General features: G+C 38.7%; 1 protein-coding gene across 3 annotated transcripts in view; it reads right to left on the bottom strand.

Annotated features, from left to right (window-relative positions):
* Positions 1–5,188: 5,188 nt before the first annotated feature.
* PXYLP1 (2-phosphoxylose phosphatase 1) overlaps positions 5,189–17,167 on the bottom strand; it is a 62,503-nt gene continuing 50,524 nt past the window's right edge. For all 3 annotated transcript variants that reach the window (XM_065672596.1, XM_065672597.1, XM_065672595.1), the window contains 2 exons: positions 10,100–10,239; positions 5,189–7,531 (listed from right to left, as the gene is read on the bottom strand). In XM_065672596.1, coding sequence (XP_065528668.1) covers positions 6,600–7,531; positions 10,100–10,239 — 1,072 coding nt within the window. In that variant the 3' untranslated portion in view covers positions 5,189–6,599. The remainder of the gene's footprint in view (positions 7,532–10,099; positions 10,240–17,167) is intronic.

Here is a 17,167-nt window from a genome sequence, read left to right as displayed (position 1 = left end):
CTGCCCGCTTCCCCTGGGACTCTGTTGACAGCTTAACCTGCCTCACACTTCAGCTTTTCACTCTTGAAAGTTGTGGCCTCCTTCCCACTGCTTTGAATGGCAAAGCAAAGAGGTTGGACCTTCCGACTAACTGAGCCGCTTAGAACTGGGTGGGAGATGAAGGAGGAGAAAGAACAAGTGTTTCCGAGTGGCAGAAAAAAGGCAGAGATGTGAACAAAAGCCCTCACAAGCTTTTGTAAAAATCCCCAGCCTTGAACGACGTCTTTCTATAGTTCTTCATGCAGGATGCTGTATTTATAAAGATTAATATATAGAGGTGTACAAGTGTTAATACCTTTCTGGATAGCTGTAACTGGGCTGCTGTGTAACTATAACTTCTTGTAAGTTTGCAGGCTTTTATAGCCATGTTCACTGAGAGAAACTGCAGCAAGCATTTGGGTTATTTGGTTTTGACACTGATCCCTGTCAGAATCAAGATGGTTTCCAGAAACGTTGAGTGCTCTGGAGCAGCGCTCTGTAGCCTCTTCTCCCTCATCGCATCTCGAAAGAAAGCTGTTGCTAGCTTCCCCCCTGCAGACTTCAAAACTTGCTAGATCCCATGGGAACAGGCCTCCCAGCCCAGAACTGATATCTTGGCATATCTAAAATCTTGGAAGCTGGATGGGAAAGTGGAGGTTTTATCTCTGCACTGCCTGAAGGGAGTGCAGGTGGAGCTAGTCTGTGTCATGTCCTGCTTCCTTCCCCCGTCTCAATTTATTTCTTCAGGAAAACAAAGCCTGACAACCTACTTGCAGGCCTGTTTAATTAGGCCATAAAGCCAAGTGTAGGACCTCTAGGAACTTCGAAACAGTTTGTTTACAAACTGCTTGCACTATCCTCATGATAACAAAACAACCTACAGAAATGTTAGTGTTGTTAACCCTACTGTTCTCAACAGCTGTGACAGAATTGTGCACTACAGCTCTATTAGGCATAGACCTCAAGCTGCAGACTGCTGTTGCAGTGGCTGGGTTGGCTGGGTTGGTTGATTTTTGGTGGTGATGGTGGTGGTGTTTGGGTTTTCTGTTTTTAATAATTAGTGATCAGTGTTGTGCTTTCTGCTAAAGAAGACATATTGCCTGTCAGCAGGTCTGATAATACATAGAACTGGTGCAAGATGAGCATCTTCATTGGGTGGGAGTAGGTGTGGCAGGGAAGGCCAGCTCAAGAGTTTTGCATCTGTGTCACTCTACCATGGAGTCACTGGCTGTAAAATGTGCCTGCTCCACAGCTACCACCTGGAAGCCACGTTGTTTCTGCTGTCCAGGCTGGAGCAGGTGCCCATGTGCCATGGTGTGTATGAAGAGCAGGTCTGCTGTGGGCTGTGATTCGGAGAAAACTCCAGGAACAAACTTGCCAACAAAGTTTTCAAGCTGACAAGCAGGTATTCTTTATTGCGGCACCGGGAGACACGGGGGATAGCTCCTCCTAATGTGTGTCTCTCTGTTGCTCCACAAGCCGTCCTTATATAGTCCCTGGGCATACATACATTACGTCATTTTCCAGAAAGTTCCCCGCATGCGTACAGAATTGTGGTGGTGGTCTTGGAGGGTCGTTTACTTCTTCCAACAATCTTCATCACTTCTGGCAGCCTTCGGAGCACGCGCAGTAGATGCTTCTACCAGTTTAATTGGTTCGTTAGCACCAGAGACATAATAATCCTCCTATCCTCCTACTTATCAGTTAGTTTAACTGTAGCCCATCCTGGACACCTGCCATTCCCAGATACTCCTTATCCCTGTGTCCTGTTCTTCTAGACTGTTTTTCTTAAAACTGTGTCAACTATAACAATTTATCTTGTGTGAGAATTCTCAGTGTGTTCTCTAGCTGCATTCTATTTTTTTTTTCTATGTATCATGCACCTCAGTAATTTTCCATGGCTACTGTTACAAAGCCATCAAACTCAACATTACTTAAAACTGATTCTAAAGGTTTATTTATTCCATTTTGTAATTTTGTGTCCCCCTTGTCTCAGCTGCCACACGCAGCCTGGGTCATTCCTTTCTGACAAGCCCTCTTGCTTCCTCCTCCAATCTTGTTTTACGAGTGCCAAGTCTGACCTGCTTGGAGCATCATGGCCATCTCAGAGATGTTGGTGAGAAGCTTGGTGTAGCCTTCAGAAGCGGACTTCTGTGAACTGGTAAGCATCCAGCATGCTGTCAGGTGTCAATGTGGATATGAGTATGATGTTACTAAGTTGGTCCATCACATCATGCTTCTCTTGGGATTGGGGCCTGGGGCCGATTTTGCAGCGTAGCTGTTTCTCCAGGCCTTTAGTAATGCTATTTTGAAGGCTGGCAGCTGCTGGAGCTGTGGTGGGAAGGGTGCATGAGAGGAGAAAGACCTCCGCTTGGCAGAGCGCATGGTAACGTTCGTGTGCCCCTGAGTCTGTCAGAACAGGAGGGATGAGCCAGCACGGGTGGGTGAGCCCCTTTGGCCTGGAGTCATTTCTCTGATCCAGTATTCTGGCTGCCTTTGAGTACGTGGCTTAGAAGAGATGAGCATATCTTTATGAACTATGTATACACAGAAGGATAAGTAGCTTGGCTTTTTCTTTTTTTTTTTACCTGAGAGATTTGGTAATGCCCGTGCACTGACCCTCAGACACAGAGGTAAGCAGGTGCTAGCAATATGGTTAGTAAGTTCCTACTCATACTGACAGCTGCAGGAAAAAAGGAAAATTATTTATGACATGAGCACAAAAACATGAAAAGGAAGGAAAAGATAGATACCTTTTGTTGTAACTGATCTGCATCTTTGGCCATCTAAACAATATGAAGAATCTGACCCTTCTGAACCTTTGAAAATTTTGGTCCAGATTTTCCTTAAGTTCCCCAGTCCGGGTTCCTCACCACTGCCCTGCTCATAGTGGAAGGCCACTGTGGCTTGGAGAGCTATCATGGTCTTTATCATGCCCAGTACAGAAAAGATGGAGCTGCTGTAAATTCTCCACTGAAGGTCCACAATCCACAATGATTAAGGGATGGGAGCATCTCTTACATGAGGGTAGGCTGAGAGAGCTGGGACTGTTTACCCCAAAGAAGAGAAGGCTCAGGGGGAATCTCATCAATGCGTACCAGTATCTGAAGGGAGGGTGTAAATAAAAGGGATCTCTTCACTGGTGCCTAGTGACATGCCAAAAGGCAGTAGGCAGAGGAGGTTGAAACACAGGAGGTTACACCTGAACAGAAGGAAACATCCTGTTTTGTTTGTTGTTTGATTTTTTACTGTGAGGATGACTGAGGCTGGGGGGTCTGGACTCTTGGAGATACTCAAAAGTTGTCTGAGCACAGATACTCTGCAATGTTATAAGATTATTAATTCCTGTTGGAGTTCTGGAGAAGTTTCGTTAACATCAAAGTAAGTTTAAAGTAACTGCAATGGTCTGTCTGCATTTCCCCCAGAAACAGGAAAAGTTACTTACCTGTTAAATTTCACGTAACATTGTTTTTTCTTCAAAGGAAAGACGAAAGCATGCATGAAGAGCAACAACTGGAAAACAGGTGCCTTTCACTATACTACACGCACATGGGTCTGATTGTTCAAACTGTTATATATTGGTTGCCACAAGAAAAACTGACAAAGGTAAACCACCAACTATTAAGTGCACTCCTTTTCCCCTTGTTGCATTCCATTATGGCCATGCACCTCTTTTCTTATACAATTCTCTATACAAAAGTGTTAAATTCAGCCTGTGAGCCTCCATTTATATAATGTATACTTGTTTGTTCTTTTTAAGTCACTCAAGCAGCACACCGACTTTCTTATTAAAAACATCATGTTAGGGATCATTCCTTTATTCAGAGATTGTGCAGTAACGAGTGACAGCAGGGGGAGTGCTTGGCTGAACAGTACGGGAAAGAGCATGAAGTATCCCTATACCCACTTTTCTGCCCTCCTTAAAAACCTACAGATGTTTACAGGTAACTGTGAAGCACCGGCTGAAGAAGAGAGAACAGAAATGAGGAATTAAATACCAGTTCTCATAACTCTCTAAGCATAAAGAGAACTCTGACTAGAGGGTAGCAATGCTTCATATTCACCCTTACCACCATTGTTAGGGACACCCTTCCACACAGCAGTGTTGATTGTGATCAGACATCCAGAAAGGGCAAGCATTTGTTATCTGGGGCAATCTGACGAACTGCACCTACTAACAGAATCTGGCCTTTCTGCATCTGTCTCAGTTTTTTCAAGATGTGTGACTATACAGATGAGTGTATTTCCTGGCACCTAACTTAACTCATTTACTTCAGGGAATTAACCTCCAGATCTACTTGAAACTTCAAGCAGAATGCTTGTTAGTTGACCAGCAACCAAAAGTCCACAAAATCAGTGCCTTTTTGCTGCTCTCAAAAAAAAGTTAAGCTAGAAGTCTGGAAAACAGCTGCAATATCCATTAATATCTGGAATCTCAATGCTGCTTTGAGCCCAACAAGTGAGAAATCCACCCTAATTCTCTTGTCCTCCAATTCATGGCTGCATCTCAAAACCTCTTCAACAGTCAGAGGGAATCTTTCTGCACAAGGAAATCAAATCAGAACACTTCTATGGCCTGTCTTCAGAAGAAGATGCAAGGTTAAATGCTGTTCCTAGCACAGGCTTTTGAAGACATCAAGACTGGCATGTGCAAAAGCTGTAAAGGGTTCAAAGTTTCTAAATAACTCTCTTGAAACACCAATGATACACCCATGGTAACAATCTCTGCATTTCAGCATCATTCCTGCATACGGTCACCAAACAGCAACAAAGGTCCTGAAGAGCTATAGCTGGCTTTTGCTGATAGGTCAACAGTTCTTTGGAGTCTTTAGTACTTACACTGGACAAGCGATCCAGTTCACGCCATTTACAGCAAAGAGAGCTCAACTTTCAGATTCTCTCTTCGTGTTTGCCCTCCAGCACACAAACATGTATGACAACTACCAGAGCTAGTCTCTTAGACAGAAAATGTTTCCAGAAGTTAAACATTCTAATGTGGCATACATAATATTTCAGTATTCACAAAATGTTTATCTGCTCCTTCTCAGACTAGGAACTAAAATGTGTATTAAGTGCAGAAGTTACTAATGCAACAAGCAACTTCACAATACACACTCGTCTTATTACTGCAAACAGCTAAAAGGAAGTCAGAATAAATGTAACACACAAGTTACAAACAGGCCCCAAAATTTTATTTAAAAAAAAACATTCTCAAATGCAGCATTGAAAACAGAGAGAGTGGAATCTGCCAATAGTCAGAGAACTTGCGCTGAGTTGTGTTTTCTTTGATAAACTAGCACCATTGCATCACAAGTCACAGACTAAATCATTTCTAGAAGCATAAAAAACTTCCATTATAAAATTTGAGTTCTATTAAAAATTGGTTCTCAATTTACCACTCCTAAACAGATGAAAGCAGTCTGAAGTACAAGTTTTCATATCTACTCATTGTTCAAGTTACCCATAAAAGACAGTTTATTCTTAAGTAAGTCTAAACATCCTGATGAAGGGGAAAAAACCATCTAAAGTGAGCTTCACAATTCTTTACAAACTAAACAAGTAAGAAAACTCTACTGTGCTATAAATATACACAGTACAATACATACAAGTCTAATCTTACAAAATAAGAACTTCCTAGTGCATAAAAATACTAAATCAACTACAAAATTTTCTTAGTGTTTATTCAAGCTGTCTCAAGCAGTCACTACATCAAATTCCAAAACCACTGATGTGTTCCATAGCAGAGCAGCTTGAACATGTTCACAACAGGAAACAGCCCAAAACTTCACCATAAAACTGATTTCTAACCCTAATTTCCCACTCAGGTTTAGTGGTAATGTTAGCGTTTGCTATCTGTTTTAATGTCATGAGACCTTTACATATTTCTAGACTGTGTTTGAACTATTCAAAGTGCTGAAAGTGCGATCAAAGAATAGAGGTTTGTATCTATTCTCCAGTACACTCTTATCTGGCACTGGCAACAACAGCCAAATATTTATAGGTCTATGAGGTCGGAAAGGCACATGCTCCTTTGTACATGCTCAGCTAAGTATGCACAGATACACACATGCACTTTGCTTTAAAGACCTGCCCCTAAACATTGGAAGGCTTCTTTGTTTTTAGTAGGGAGGTTCAAGAATTCATTACAAATGATTTAATACAGATGCCTGGAATTCATAAAGACCATGATACAAACTGCTTAAAATTACTGAGATTGTGGTTTTGGTTTTAAAATTAAGGTATCCAAGTATTGCTCCGGAGTACAGAGAAACAAAGTCTGTGCTTTCTCACTCTTTATCAAGTGACATCCAGGTTACAACAGCCATGTGATCTATCATCACAGTTCACACAGCACATGTGAGCATACACATAGACATAACACCCCCTCAGTACTTGATCTTCTGTTGGAGACTACCTGCAGTCTGAATGAGAATAAAACTATCTGAAGAATTTTTCAAGCAATATCCTTTTGTACTTACACATACAAGTACAAGAAATAACAGAACTGAACTGCGCCTCAACCAGAATACAGACTTTCACTGATACACAAGTTAACATTGCTTCCTTTCCACTCTCCTTCCCTACAGTGGTCTTCTATGACATGCATCATAATAACTAGTGCTGTTAAAAATTAAGAACACATCCCTCTTGACAAAATTGACAAATTTTTCTAAGGGGCACATTGGCTTTGTGGACTGTTTATAATAATCCCTACAAAATGCGGTCTGGAATGTGACATCAGCGCCATTATACAGGATGCGGATAAAGTGATCTTTGGGTCTCTTCCCATCCTGCCACAGCTCAAAAACTAATCTGGCAGCAAATCTAGGAAATCTGGCATCTGTAATGCCCAAGGCACTAAGAACAGGTGACAATGTGACATCATGTGCAGAGTAAAGAACAAATACTTCTTCTTTCTTGCCTTCTACAATACGCTGCAGCCGATTAACAGTCTGGTTGAGGAGAGGATGAGTAGCCAATAGTGCATACAAGAAATAAAGTTTCTTTTCCTGTCTTTCTCTCTCATCCTCTAACTGATGTCTTTTGATCACTTTGAAGTGTTCCATATCAATGCACCCAGTTTTGGTACACGGAAAACTGACATTGTGGCAAAAATAGCACAAGAGAGAATCTATTGGGTTAGAAGCTCTCAACTGCCTGGTGGGAATGCCTACAATCTTTGCCATATCCACATATATTTTCTCTAAGTCATTGTTTTTCACCCGCAAACTGTACTGTCTGCGCTGTTCCTCTTCCAGGTAGTGGTTTCGCATAGGACAGTTGCAGCTTCCAGAGCAAAAAATGGTGCTCCACTGATGTCTGATGTTAATTTTCTTCCAGTCAAAATCTGGCAAAAAAGTGTAGAGCAGTGCCAAAGCACTCTGCAGGGTTCGACTTTTCCCTGTTGTCTCCAAGTAAAGCTGTTTTGCTGTCCAGTCACTCGGAAGCAGTTTATGTTTGTTTATATAAATATCTCGCAATAGTTGTCCATTTTTCAAGTGTTGCACAACCCCTGAAAGAGAATTTTAAAAGAAGTTACAACACATGATTAGAATCTTGATTTTTTTTTGGAGGGAAAAGAAAAAGCACAGCTAGCAGCCCTACTGATAGATGAACAATTAGTTTAAAGGTCAAAAAAGTTCAAAACTGAACTTCACCTATGCTTAACTATTAGGAAAATTGCATGTAGTGTGAGATACCTGCTATTCTTCAGTATGTCTTAGATTCTAGGAGTTAAACTGAGATGTAGATAAATAAAGCTGGTTCCTTAAGATTTTTTTCAAACCTTAATGTTTTTCTGGACTGGAGACACAGACTGAATGAGTCTACCATAACTGAAAGACTGTTATGAAGATGGATCCAGACTGCACCTGAGTCAGGTTTTCAGGTAGGCAGTGAATGCTGTGCTCCCTGCAGATTTATGGCAGCTGGTAAAACTACCAGCAGCCAGGAAATGAACACACAGAATATAAACTAGTGTGTAAACTCACAAACCAGAGTGGTGAGGTGTGTCAGCTGCATCAAACTTCCTTCTCCAACTTTCTTCAGGGAAGTGCTACAATTGCTCAATAAATCTTACACTAATGCTCTGCCTTGATCCAGCTGGAAAGGAAGAGGGTACGTATCCTTCTCACATGCCAAAACCTTTATTCCAGAATCCACCTTGCTTGTGTTATCCTCCCACAGCAGCAAAGCAGCAGGCATGAGCCCTTTATGAACTAGCCGATCTACATAGCTTACTGCAGGCAATACAAGTCCCAGATACTCTCTCAGTTACAAGTTGTGGGCAGTGTTGAGTCCAGTTTCACACACAACATGCTGTGTTAGGAGGAGTTCCTTGGTAACCTGATTAGGTTTCTCCTGACATCACTTTGCAAGACTTGACACTCGCTTAACACAAGCATTTCTTCTGGTGGGATCCCAGAACTTACGAGAATATGACTGGCAAGTTTTGGACTGAAAAATACAGGAGAGTCCTGAAAAGACAGCTGGCAAGTGGAAAATGCCATTAACTCCTCAGATCTTCAACACTCTTTTTGTTCTCCATAGGCAGTCTCCAAACCTACTGACTACCCAGACCCACTGTGATATGCTCTTTCAGCTATTGGTATTTAAGATAAAAAGGGCAACACAGTAAAAAGCAAGGTGTGCGAATAAAAATGAATGGATCAATGTTAAAATTTGAAAAGATACAGGAGAACAAGAAGTGTTACTAATGTGAATTGTCTGTTAAACTCATGAATGTTGAAGAGAAAAATCCACATGTGAATAACCCTTTTTACAATCACATTTCTGCCCAGTGGTGCAACAGTATGTTTCCACGTGTTTGTGGGAAAGCATTTCTATATGTTTGGTTCTGACACACTGATATGGATATATGCAGAAAAATTAGCACAGCAAACAAACACATGGACTTCAGCCTGTACTAGTTCATCTGGCTATTCTGGGTGGAGAACACAAAAAATTCCAAGAGCTGTGGAATGTGTTTCATACAAAGTGACAACTTGTTTTTATACTTCTGCCTTCTTACCTTTTGTTTCCCTCATATTTTCTATCACCTTCTGACAGCAGTCCCAGGTCTTTTGCAAATGGCCCTTTTGTTGCTGCTCTGATCCAGCACTACCATTTTCCCTCTCCAATGCTGAACCCTTTATCTCTTTCCAACATTCCCAATACCCTCAGCACCACATTACTCTCAACTCTCCACATACTTTCTTCTACATAGACAAAATCCCTCACTGCAACACTTCTGGTTACCTCCCATCTCCCCCACCCCCTTGGTACAGATAACCTAAGCAGTATGTTCACTAGCAGAGCACAGCAGTCTTCTTGTCAGAAGTAATATTGGTAAAGTCTCAAAACTTCAACATTTAAAAAAAGTTGTTTGGAACTTAATTGCTAATATTTCCACCTTTCCTCCCAGTAAGTAGCTCAGCAGACCTGAGAGATGGAATAAGAAAATAACTAATTTTCCTGTGGAAAAAAAATACAAAAAAAAAAAATGCCAAAACCCACAACCTTGGGATTTCACTACAAAGCTTGGGGCAGGGGAGGAGAGAAGTAAAAAGCACCATGTGTAAAAAGTTTTCTATTTCCATAACACAAGCATCAAATTTATCTATTACATCTGAATCCCTTGCAGGGGACACAGTTACATCATAGGTAAAAACTGGCAACTAAGTTCCTTAGTTCCATGGCCATGCTGAATTACAAACCCTCACAGACCTTCCTCAGGAGGGACTGAGCAATGCCATTTTTTTACAAGGGTGACCAAGAAATTTTGTGGTGAGAGTGCTCTGACTTGTTGCAAATAACATTAATAAGAGATGACAAGTGTGATGGACCTGTAACAGAACTGGCAAGCTATAGGATAAAGCACAGTTTCTAGAACTGTTACCACTTTTACTGTAGAGACTCTAATACTATATTCATATCTCAGCAGAAGCTAGGCTGTGACCAACATTATAAATTTCCCATAAAAAAAGCATTTATTTCAATATAAAGAAAAATAGGAGATCCCTTTTCAAGCAGACTGTGTTTAACAGAACAGAGGAAAAGACAGAGCTCTATTGGAACTTACCTGTCTGTGTTAGCTCTCCCATTTCGCACAAAGAATGGCTAGGGTAGCGAGGCAGGCTGCTTAGGGAACCACCCATCTGGGCTGCAGACCCTCTTGACATATGTTTAATGAAAGCTTCAAGCCGAGGATGAGAAGGTTTCCTAGAGAAGTAAACCAAAATGTGAGAACTTCCAAAAGTATATGGGAAAACAGCTCAAGAGAGTCAAGTGTTCTAACTGTATCAGCTCAGACATTTCATGGTGTGAGGTTATTTCCCACTGAGACAACATCTGGTCTCACTGAAGACTTGCAAGTATGCAAAATAAGCCTAAGTACTTACTAAGTACCAAAGGCCTACAGAGAAACTTGGCATGTTAAAACTGTGACACCTTTTGGTAATTAATTTTGAAAGATTTTTTTTTTTTTTTAAACGCAGTCACTAATACTGTTGTGAATAAAAAAAAAAAGAAAAAAATCCTTACCAGAAAATACTCTGTCCAGTTTCTGAAGTACTACTGCACTTTAACCCTATGGCCAAAGGCATTAACAATCTAAAAGGGTTCAAATAACCAGTATTTTAAGTAGATGATCTTGAAAGTATTCTCAAGTTTTATAACATACTATGCTGATTACAATATCAGCCTTTATTTCTATTTTTATTTGAACTAGATGATCTTCAGGTCCTTTCCAACACGAACTATTCTGATCACTTCAAGCTTCAAATCAAATAGCACATATAGCCTCAGTTAAGTTGTACCTGGAAAGTAGTATCTGGTATCCCCATTAAAAGTGGAAATCATTGTTTTGGGTATTGTACCATTACCCAGGAAGAAAGAGACCAACACTGCTGGACACTTAAAAAGATGAAATACTCCCACAATGCACATAATGAATGCAACTGGAAAAGAGATATAGACAAAAATGTCTAAGTTAACTCACTGAATTCAAGTCAGTGAAAGAATGCTTAGATCTCCTAAACTGTTCTGCAAATTTCAGATACACTACAGGCTCTGTCCACTGTTGTACTACTGTGTGGAAAACTACATACACAAAAACACTCCACAATGATTTAAACCTTTAAAAAACTAAATCTACAATCACACTTCTGCAACAGAAATATACATATAGGGATTTTCTTTGTTAAATGTCAACATTCAAGAAAAGTCACACAGTCACCTCTCTACCTTGGTGCAGAACTAAATCAAAAACTGGCAACCCGACTCCACCCCAAGACAGTCGTCATTTTAACAGGGCTTTCAGACTGAATACAGTAAGTGTTTTTTATGTTACTAACAACAACAACAAAAGTATATAAAAATAGAAGATAAATTGGATCAGATGACTTTTACAGAAGTCTGGTTTTAGTGTTTATTGTTCATATTTTCACTTTGCTAAAATGATCAACTATTGTGATACAAGACGTTCAGGTCTGGAAAAAAAACCTCCCAGAGTTGCAGGAACCACAAGAGGGAGCAATAACACTATTAAAGTAGGAGGAAGTGTCTATCAGTTTACTAGGACAAAGACATTCATGCTTACACATAGAAGAGACAACTAAGACACTCCCAAGTGCAAAAGCACCTCTTGCAGAGCAATGCTCACAGCATGCATGTACAGGAGGTCTCATAAGAATCAATACCTCTGTCGACAGAGAGGTAGCTCACTGTCGTACCATTTTACAAAACTTGAATTTTCTAGTATTTAATTTACCTTCAGAAAAAAAAATATCTTGCGAATAAAATGGTACAATAAATTCTGGTGCAACTGCCAGTGAGAAAAAAAAGTAAAATGAGACAAAAAAGCAAGGTGAGATAAAAATATCAAAAGAATTTCTGTTCATTTTTTCTTCCAATTAAAAAGAAACCCAGCCAATTTATGGCATTCTAAATCCACAGCTTCTTCTGTATATTATAATTTTGACGATTCAACTGAATATTAGTATTTGAAAAGTAGAGCTACATAAAAAAGGTATTGTTCCTTTCCAAAGCAGTAGAGCTTCCTCTTGCAGTAAGCACACATCAGAAAGCTTAATCCAACTCCAGAGGTGAATTAACTTTTTGTACATTTCACCGTTTTTACAGCCCAGCAGTGCAATCTAAAAATGGAAGAATCAGGTTCAGAAAAAATTAAACTCATTAGTAAATAGCTTTTTAAGCTTATTCCAGATGTAGCAGGCTGAATCCCCCATATTCTAAACTTTGCCCTTTAAAAGGCTATAAACACAAATAAATTGTCAGTCATAATTTTCCTTAAACCCTGTTTACTTAATTAGCAATTTCTGCAAGTACATGTGCAAGAAAATGAAAAGAACTGCATTAACCATTTTTCTTCTTTTGCTGCTTTGCTTACAAAAATCTGAATACTAATGGAATCAAACCCACACTGATAAAACTGTCTCAGCAATCACTTGTGGGAACGAAGAAAGAAATAAGAAGTATTTATCAGCACTTTGCCAAAAGATTTATCTAAAAAGTGGTAGGCAGGATAAACTAACATCCAACATAAAAAAATAACATATATGGTAATTCATAAAATCATGTTCCACTATATTAATACAGGTTTTCATATACCCATGTAGATGCAAGTTACTTGACTTTGGATTACATTCTTTTTAAAGTGAGCACAGGTTAAGCGCATGCTTGCAGAACTGAATTATGAAATATGACTGTTGAATGCAGTTCTGAATGTAAATTCAAAGCTTACTACTTGCTAAATACGTTCCAGGGGAAGAAGAAAGAAAAACCCCAAAACCCAACAGAAGTAAGAACCATTTTGCCTGACAGGGACAGACATCTCAGGCTACAATATACTTTTACCCTGAATGTAATCCTCATGTATGTAACAAGATTTTGAACAAACTGGCAATTCTCCTGATTAACCCTGTATAACCGAGCAAATAAAACCTTATTTTTCTCAACAGCAAAATTCACTGCACCACTCAGGCCACCTGGTAACAAAAGATTCCTCCTCCCTGACCCAAGATTTCTCTTTTATTTAGAAAATGAATCCTCCTGTTGAATTGGCCAATTTACAGATGCTGCAAGAGACAGAGTATCTAGGCAACACGACTAAGACTGCTGGGACTGTTTGAGCGGGAAGCAAAGAAAATTACTCAGTTGTATAGTTGAAAAGACTGAAATATCCTTAAAATTTCATTTCCATAAAAGTAACCAGAAAATAAAAATGGGCTAAAGAGATGTCATTCTGTACGCTGCTGGGCATTATGACGATAAGTTACCATATTTGGGAAATGTATTTATACAATAAGTATTTCAAATTGTGTCAGAACATGGAACGGCTTTTCACCTAACATCACTAGTAATAAACAGACTCTTTCTTAATTTTGAATATTTATTTCCATCTTTAATGTCTGTTAATTTTCCTATTATCTTATTTTTGTAAAATAAAATAAATTTTATCTGTGACAAAGCTGAGGATGCTTATTTTCCCCTCAAATAATGAATTCAGCTTATCTTTTTGTTATTTACAAACTAAACACTGGGATAACGGGCCCAGATTTAATAGTGCAGTTTTCATGCACTAGCATTAAAATGGACCAACATTTAAATCCTTATTCAACATTTAAATATCTTATTTGTAAAGGTCTTAAGAAGCTTTAATACGAAAATGTCACCTCTTTATTGCTACACTGTAACCAGTGTACACTGAAAGAAACCATCCCGCGCAACCATTTGAACTATGGTTCAAATGCCAGCAACTGAGCTGACATCCTTTCACCCTTTAGTAACAACTTCCTTTTTCCTTGAGGAGTTGACATACAAAAAAAAAAAAAAAAAAGAAATGGGATGGTTGGTTTTTTTGGATTTATTTATTTATTTATTTATCTTATTTATTTATGACAAGCGAACACTAACTTGCTGGTTGTTCTGAATTAGTACAGCGAAGTGAGAAACATAGTACCAGAGTAAGCATATGTACATGACACCTCAGAAAATCTGCTGATAGATTTTGGATGGTTATGCTATAATGGCACAAAACACTGTGTCAGAAACATGCACAAAAATACCTCTATTGCATCTATTATAGACATACAAAGGCATGAAACCTTATTCATGCAGTTCCACATTAAGTTTAAAGATTATTATACAGCAAACCTTCAAGTCTTGCATAGCAGTACAACAACTTTGTTACAGGACATTCTTGTACCCCACCCCATGAGACTAACCAAATTCAAGACTCCGAGGTCGATATTTAGGAACTGGTTTGGGAGACAATGGGGCTTTCTGCCCCTGGGTAAAGTGATGCTCAGACTGAGTGCATGGAAGCCTCTTTCGGTAAAAAGTTAGCTCTTTGAGCTGGTTGTCTTTGTTTAAATATTGTCATCAGCAGCACAACATGAAGACCATTGCTAGATTTCATAGTTAATTCACAGAGCAAAAAGAAAATCATCCTTGCTTCTCGGGGCTACTTGTCTCAGGATCATTCAGGAAAATACTGCTATTGATTTATATCGTCTACTTGTGAAATACTTGATCCTTGTTAGCAGAAATTGGTTTTATTACAGAATTACAACATAAATAGAAATCAGATCTAGTTTTGCTCCTCCTTTAGACCTAAACTGCAAAACAGACCCAACAAGGTCCATCTGGGTAAAAATTCCCCACCTGTTAATCCTTACATTTATTAATTTTAGGATTAGTTTGATCAAAATTAATTCCTCACTAGGAACAGGCTGAGATTCCTTTAATATTCTTCCCTATTAAGGCTACTAGACCAATGAACTACTGCCTTATTTCTATTGTGTATACTGTAAAATGAAGTACAGTGTAAGCCTTGTTTCTTCAACAAACCTGATGGTCAACAAACCACAGCATTCACTCTGTCCTCCAACTCATTAAATTGAATGCTCTTTTGAAACATGTACAAATTTGAGACCATATATCTCTAAAAATTGCCAAGTTATAGAATTTAAAGAACAGATGTGGAAAGACATCATCTTGACAAGACTAGAGGCAACTACAGTTTATTTAATAACTTACATGTTCATAAAAATTCAGGAGTGGCATAAATAACGCGCTTTTGCCACCATGCAAAATGCTAAGGCCAAAAAAATATGTTGGTCAAGGTTATGATTAAAAAGAAACTGTCAGAAAAAAAATGTAATTATTGAGATTAATTACTGTGTTAATTAAAAGTAGAATTATGGAGAGGTAAACTTCATCTTACCTCTGTAACTGCACAGTGCTGTCATTTTACAGCACTATAGAATTCTGAGGTCTACATGCCACAAGAAAGAACTTGTGGAGGTGGACATTTACAAAAATGAGATATAACTTTTTCCTTCCCAAATAGCATTTATCTATGCAAATGTCACTTTTGTTAACTAATGCAGAATTTGCAGAGGACTGAACATCTCACAGGGAGTTACAGAACCCTCAGTGTGTCACTTGGTGAGTAAACATGACCATGCCTGGCACACGCAAAGCTTCGGACAGAGGAACGTTACCTTTCTGTAATCGTATAATAGACATACCAGATTCTGTCTGGTAACTGAACCAAAGCGCAGACCCCTTTCTCTTTACTTAAAATAAAAAAAAAATTACAACTTCAAGCAAAAATAACGTGTTTTCTGTGACGTTTAAGTAGACAAAAAAAGCGTTAGATCAAAGGACTATACTGTTTCCTTTTAGAAGGCAAATGAATGAAAGAGCCACTAAAACCAACAATAGATTATTGCAGTCTACAAAACAGATAGTTACAACAGCATCAGTACTGTTGGGGCATATTTATACATAAAGGTCTTAGAGCCTTTACATTTTTATAACACTCTATAGTGATCCAGTCTACTTCATTGCTCTTCTGAGTTTCTAGAGAAGTCAGAAGAGGCCTCAGGAGACCTTTCTTCACCTAATTCTGGCCGGCATCATGCTCTGACCTCCCTCCAAGTCAAACCCACACCTCCTTTAGCTTACAATATGATACTTGCCTCTCCCACACTTTTTGCTCTCATTTTTCTGGCAGTCTCAAGACATGTGCATATTGAACCTAAAATTCAAATGTTTGTTACTAAGCTTCTTATGATTAACATCAACACCTTTCAAAATGCCTCAAAGCATATGCTAATTAAGCCAGCATACTATGAAAACGATAGCATCTTTCAAAAAGCATTTCTTCAATGTCTTGCATGCAAACTCAATGAAGAAACATTGCATATTTTTATATGCAATATAGTACATTTATATTTTTATAAGTATATACTTACATACTTTTGCATTTTATATGCAGTATAGTACATTTATAGTTTTGACACTGTAAGATACAAAGGGAAAAAGTGGAAGATTAATTTATTCCTCCCATAAGCAAACACTACAATGAAAGGATTTTTGTAACATCATTCCATTAATTTTCTTGAGGAAAAAAAAATATGTATTATTCAGCTCCCTTTGGAAATTTGTTTCCAGAACAATGAAAATAATATTAATTGAAGTTTTAGATGGAAGAAATCTCCAAAGCATTTAATCCATTTGCTTATATTCATTTCACACTTACATGTCACAATCTGTAATTCACAAAACTGACGTGTGACCTCAAGGCTATTTTGCATACCCATTAGAAGTCCATGGGCCTGTAGCATAATCTACTTAATTAATGAATTCCATCAGCTGAATGACAAGTCAAATAAAGAACAGACTGAATATGAACAGCATACTTATCTGAAACTGAAGTCAAGAAAGCTTAAATAAGGCAGACTTTCAGCCATCTTAGCCATACAGCATCACAAAACCTTTAGTTCAAAGGTAGCAATTATATACCTCGTAATACTCTTAACATAAATATGTTTACAACTGAGCACCAAATTTACATAATAAAAGAATATAGGTCTGACAACCAAATGCAGTAAATAGCTTCCTGATGTTGAAGTAATAAACACTCCATTCAAAACAATGGCAGAAACTAACAATTCTAGCTTTTTTCAGGTCAGCTTTAACACATCTGGACAGAATGGTACAGAATCAATTCCTTCAATCTTTCTGCTGCCCTTTCAAAGTCAGCCAGGAGATCCTATTTTACATAAACTTTGCTTCAAGGAAACAAAGTCTTTTTGGTTCTCCACTCATTTGCAGCAGC

This window comes from Lathamus discolor, chromosome 3 (genome assembly GCF_037157495.1).
Source record: "Lathamus discolor isolate bLatDis1 chromosome 3, bLatDis1.hap1, whole genome shotgun sequence".
NCBI lineage: Eukaryota > Metazoa > Chordata > Aves > Psittaciformes > Psittacidae > Lathamus > Lathamus discolor.
Note: the sequence above shows the minus strand (reverse complement) of the source record. Positions and strands in the feature narration are given on the sequence as shown.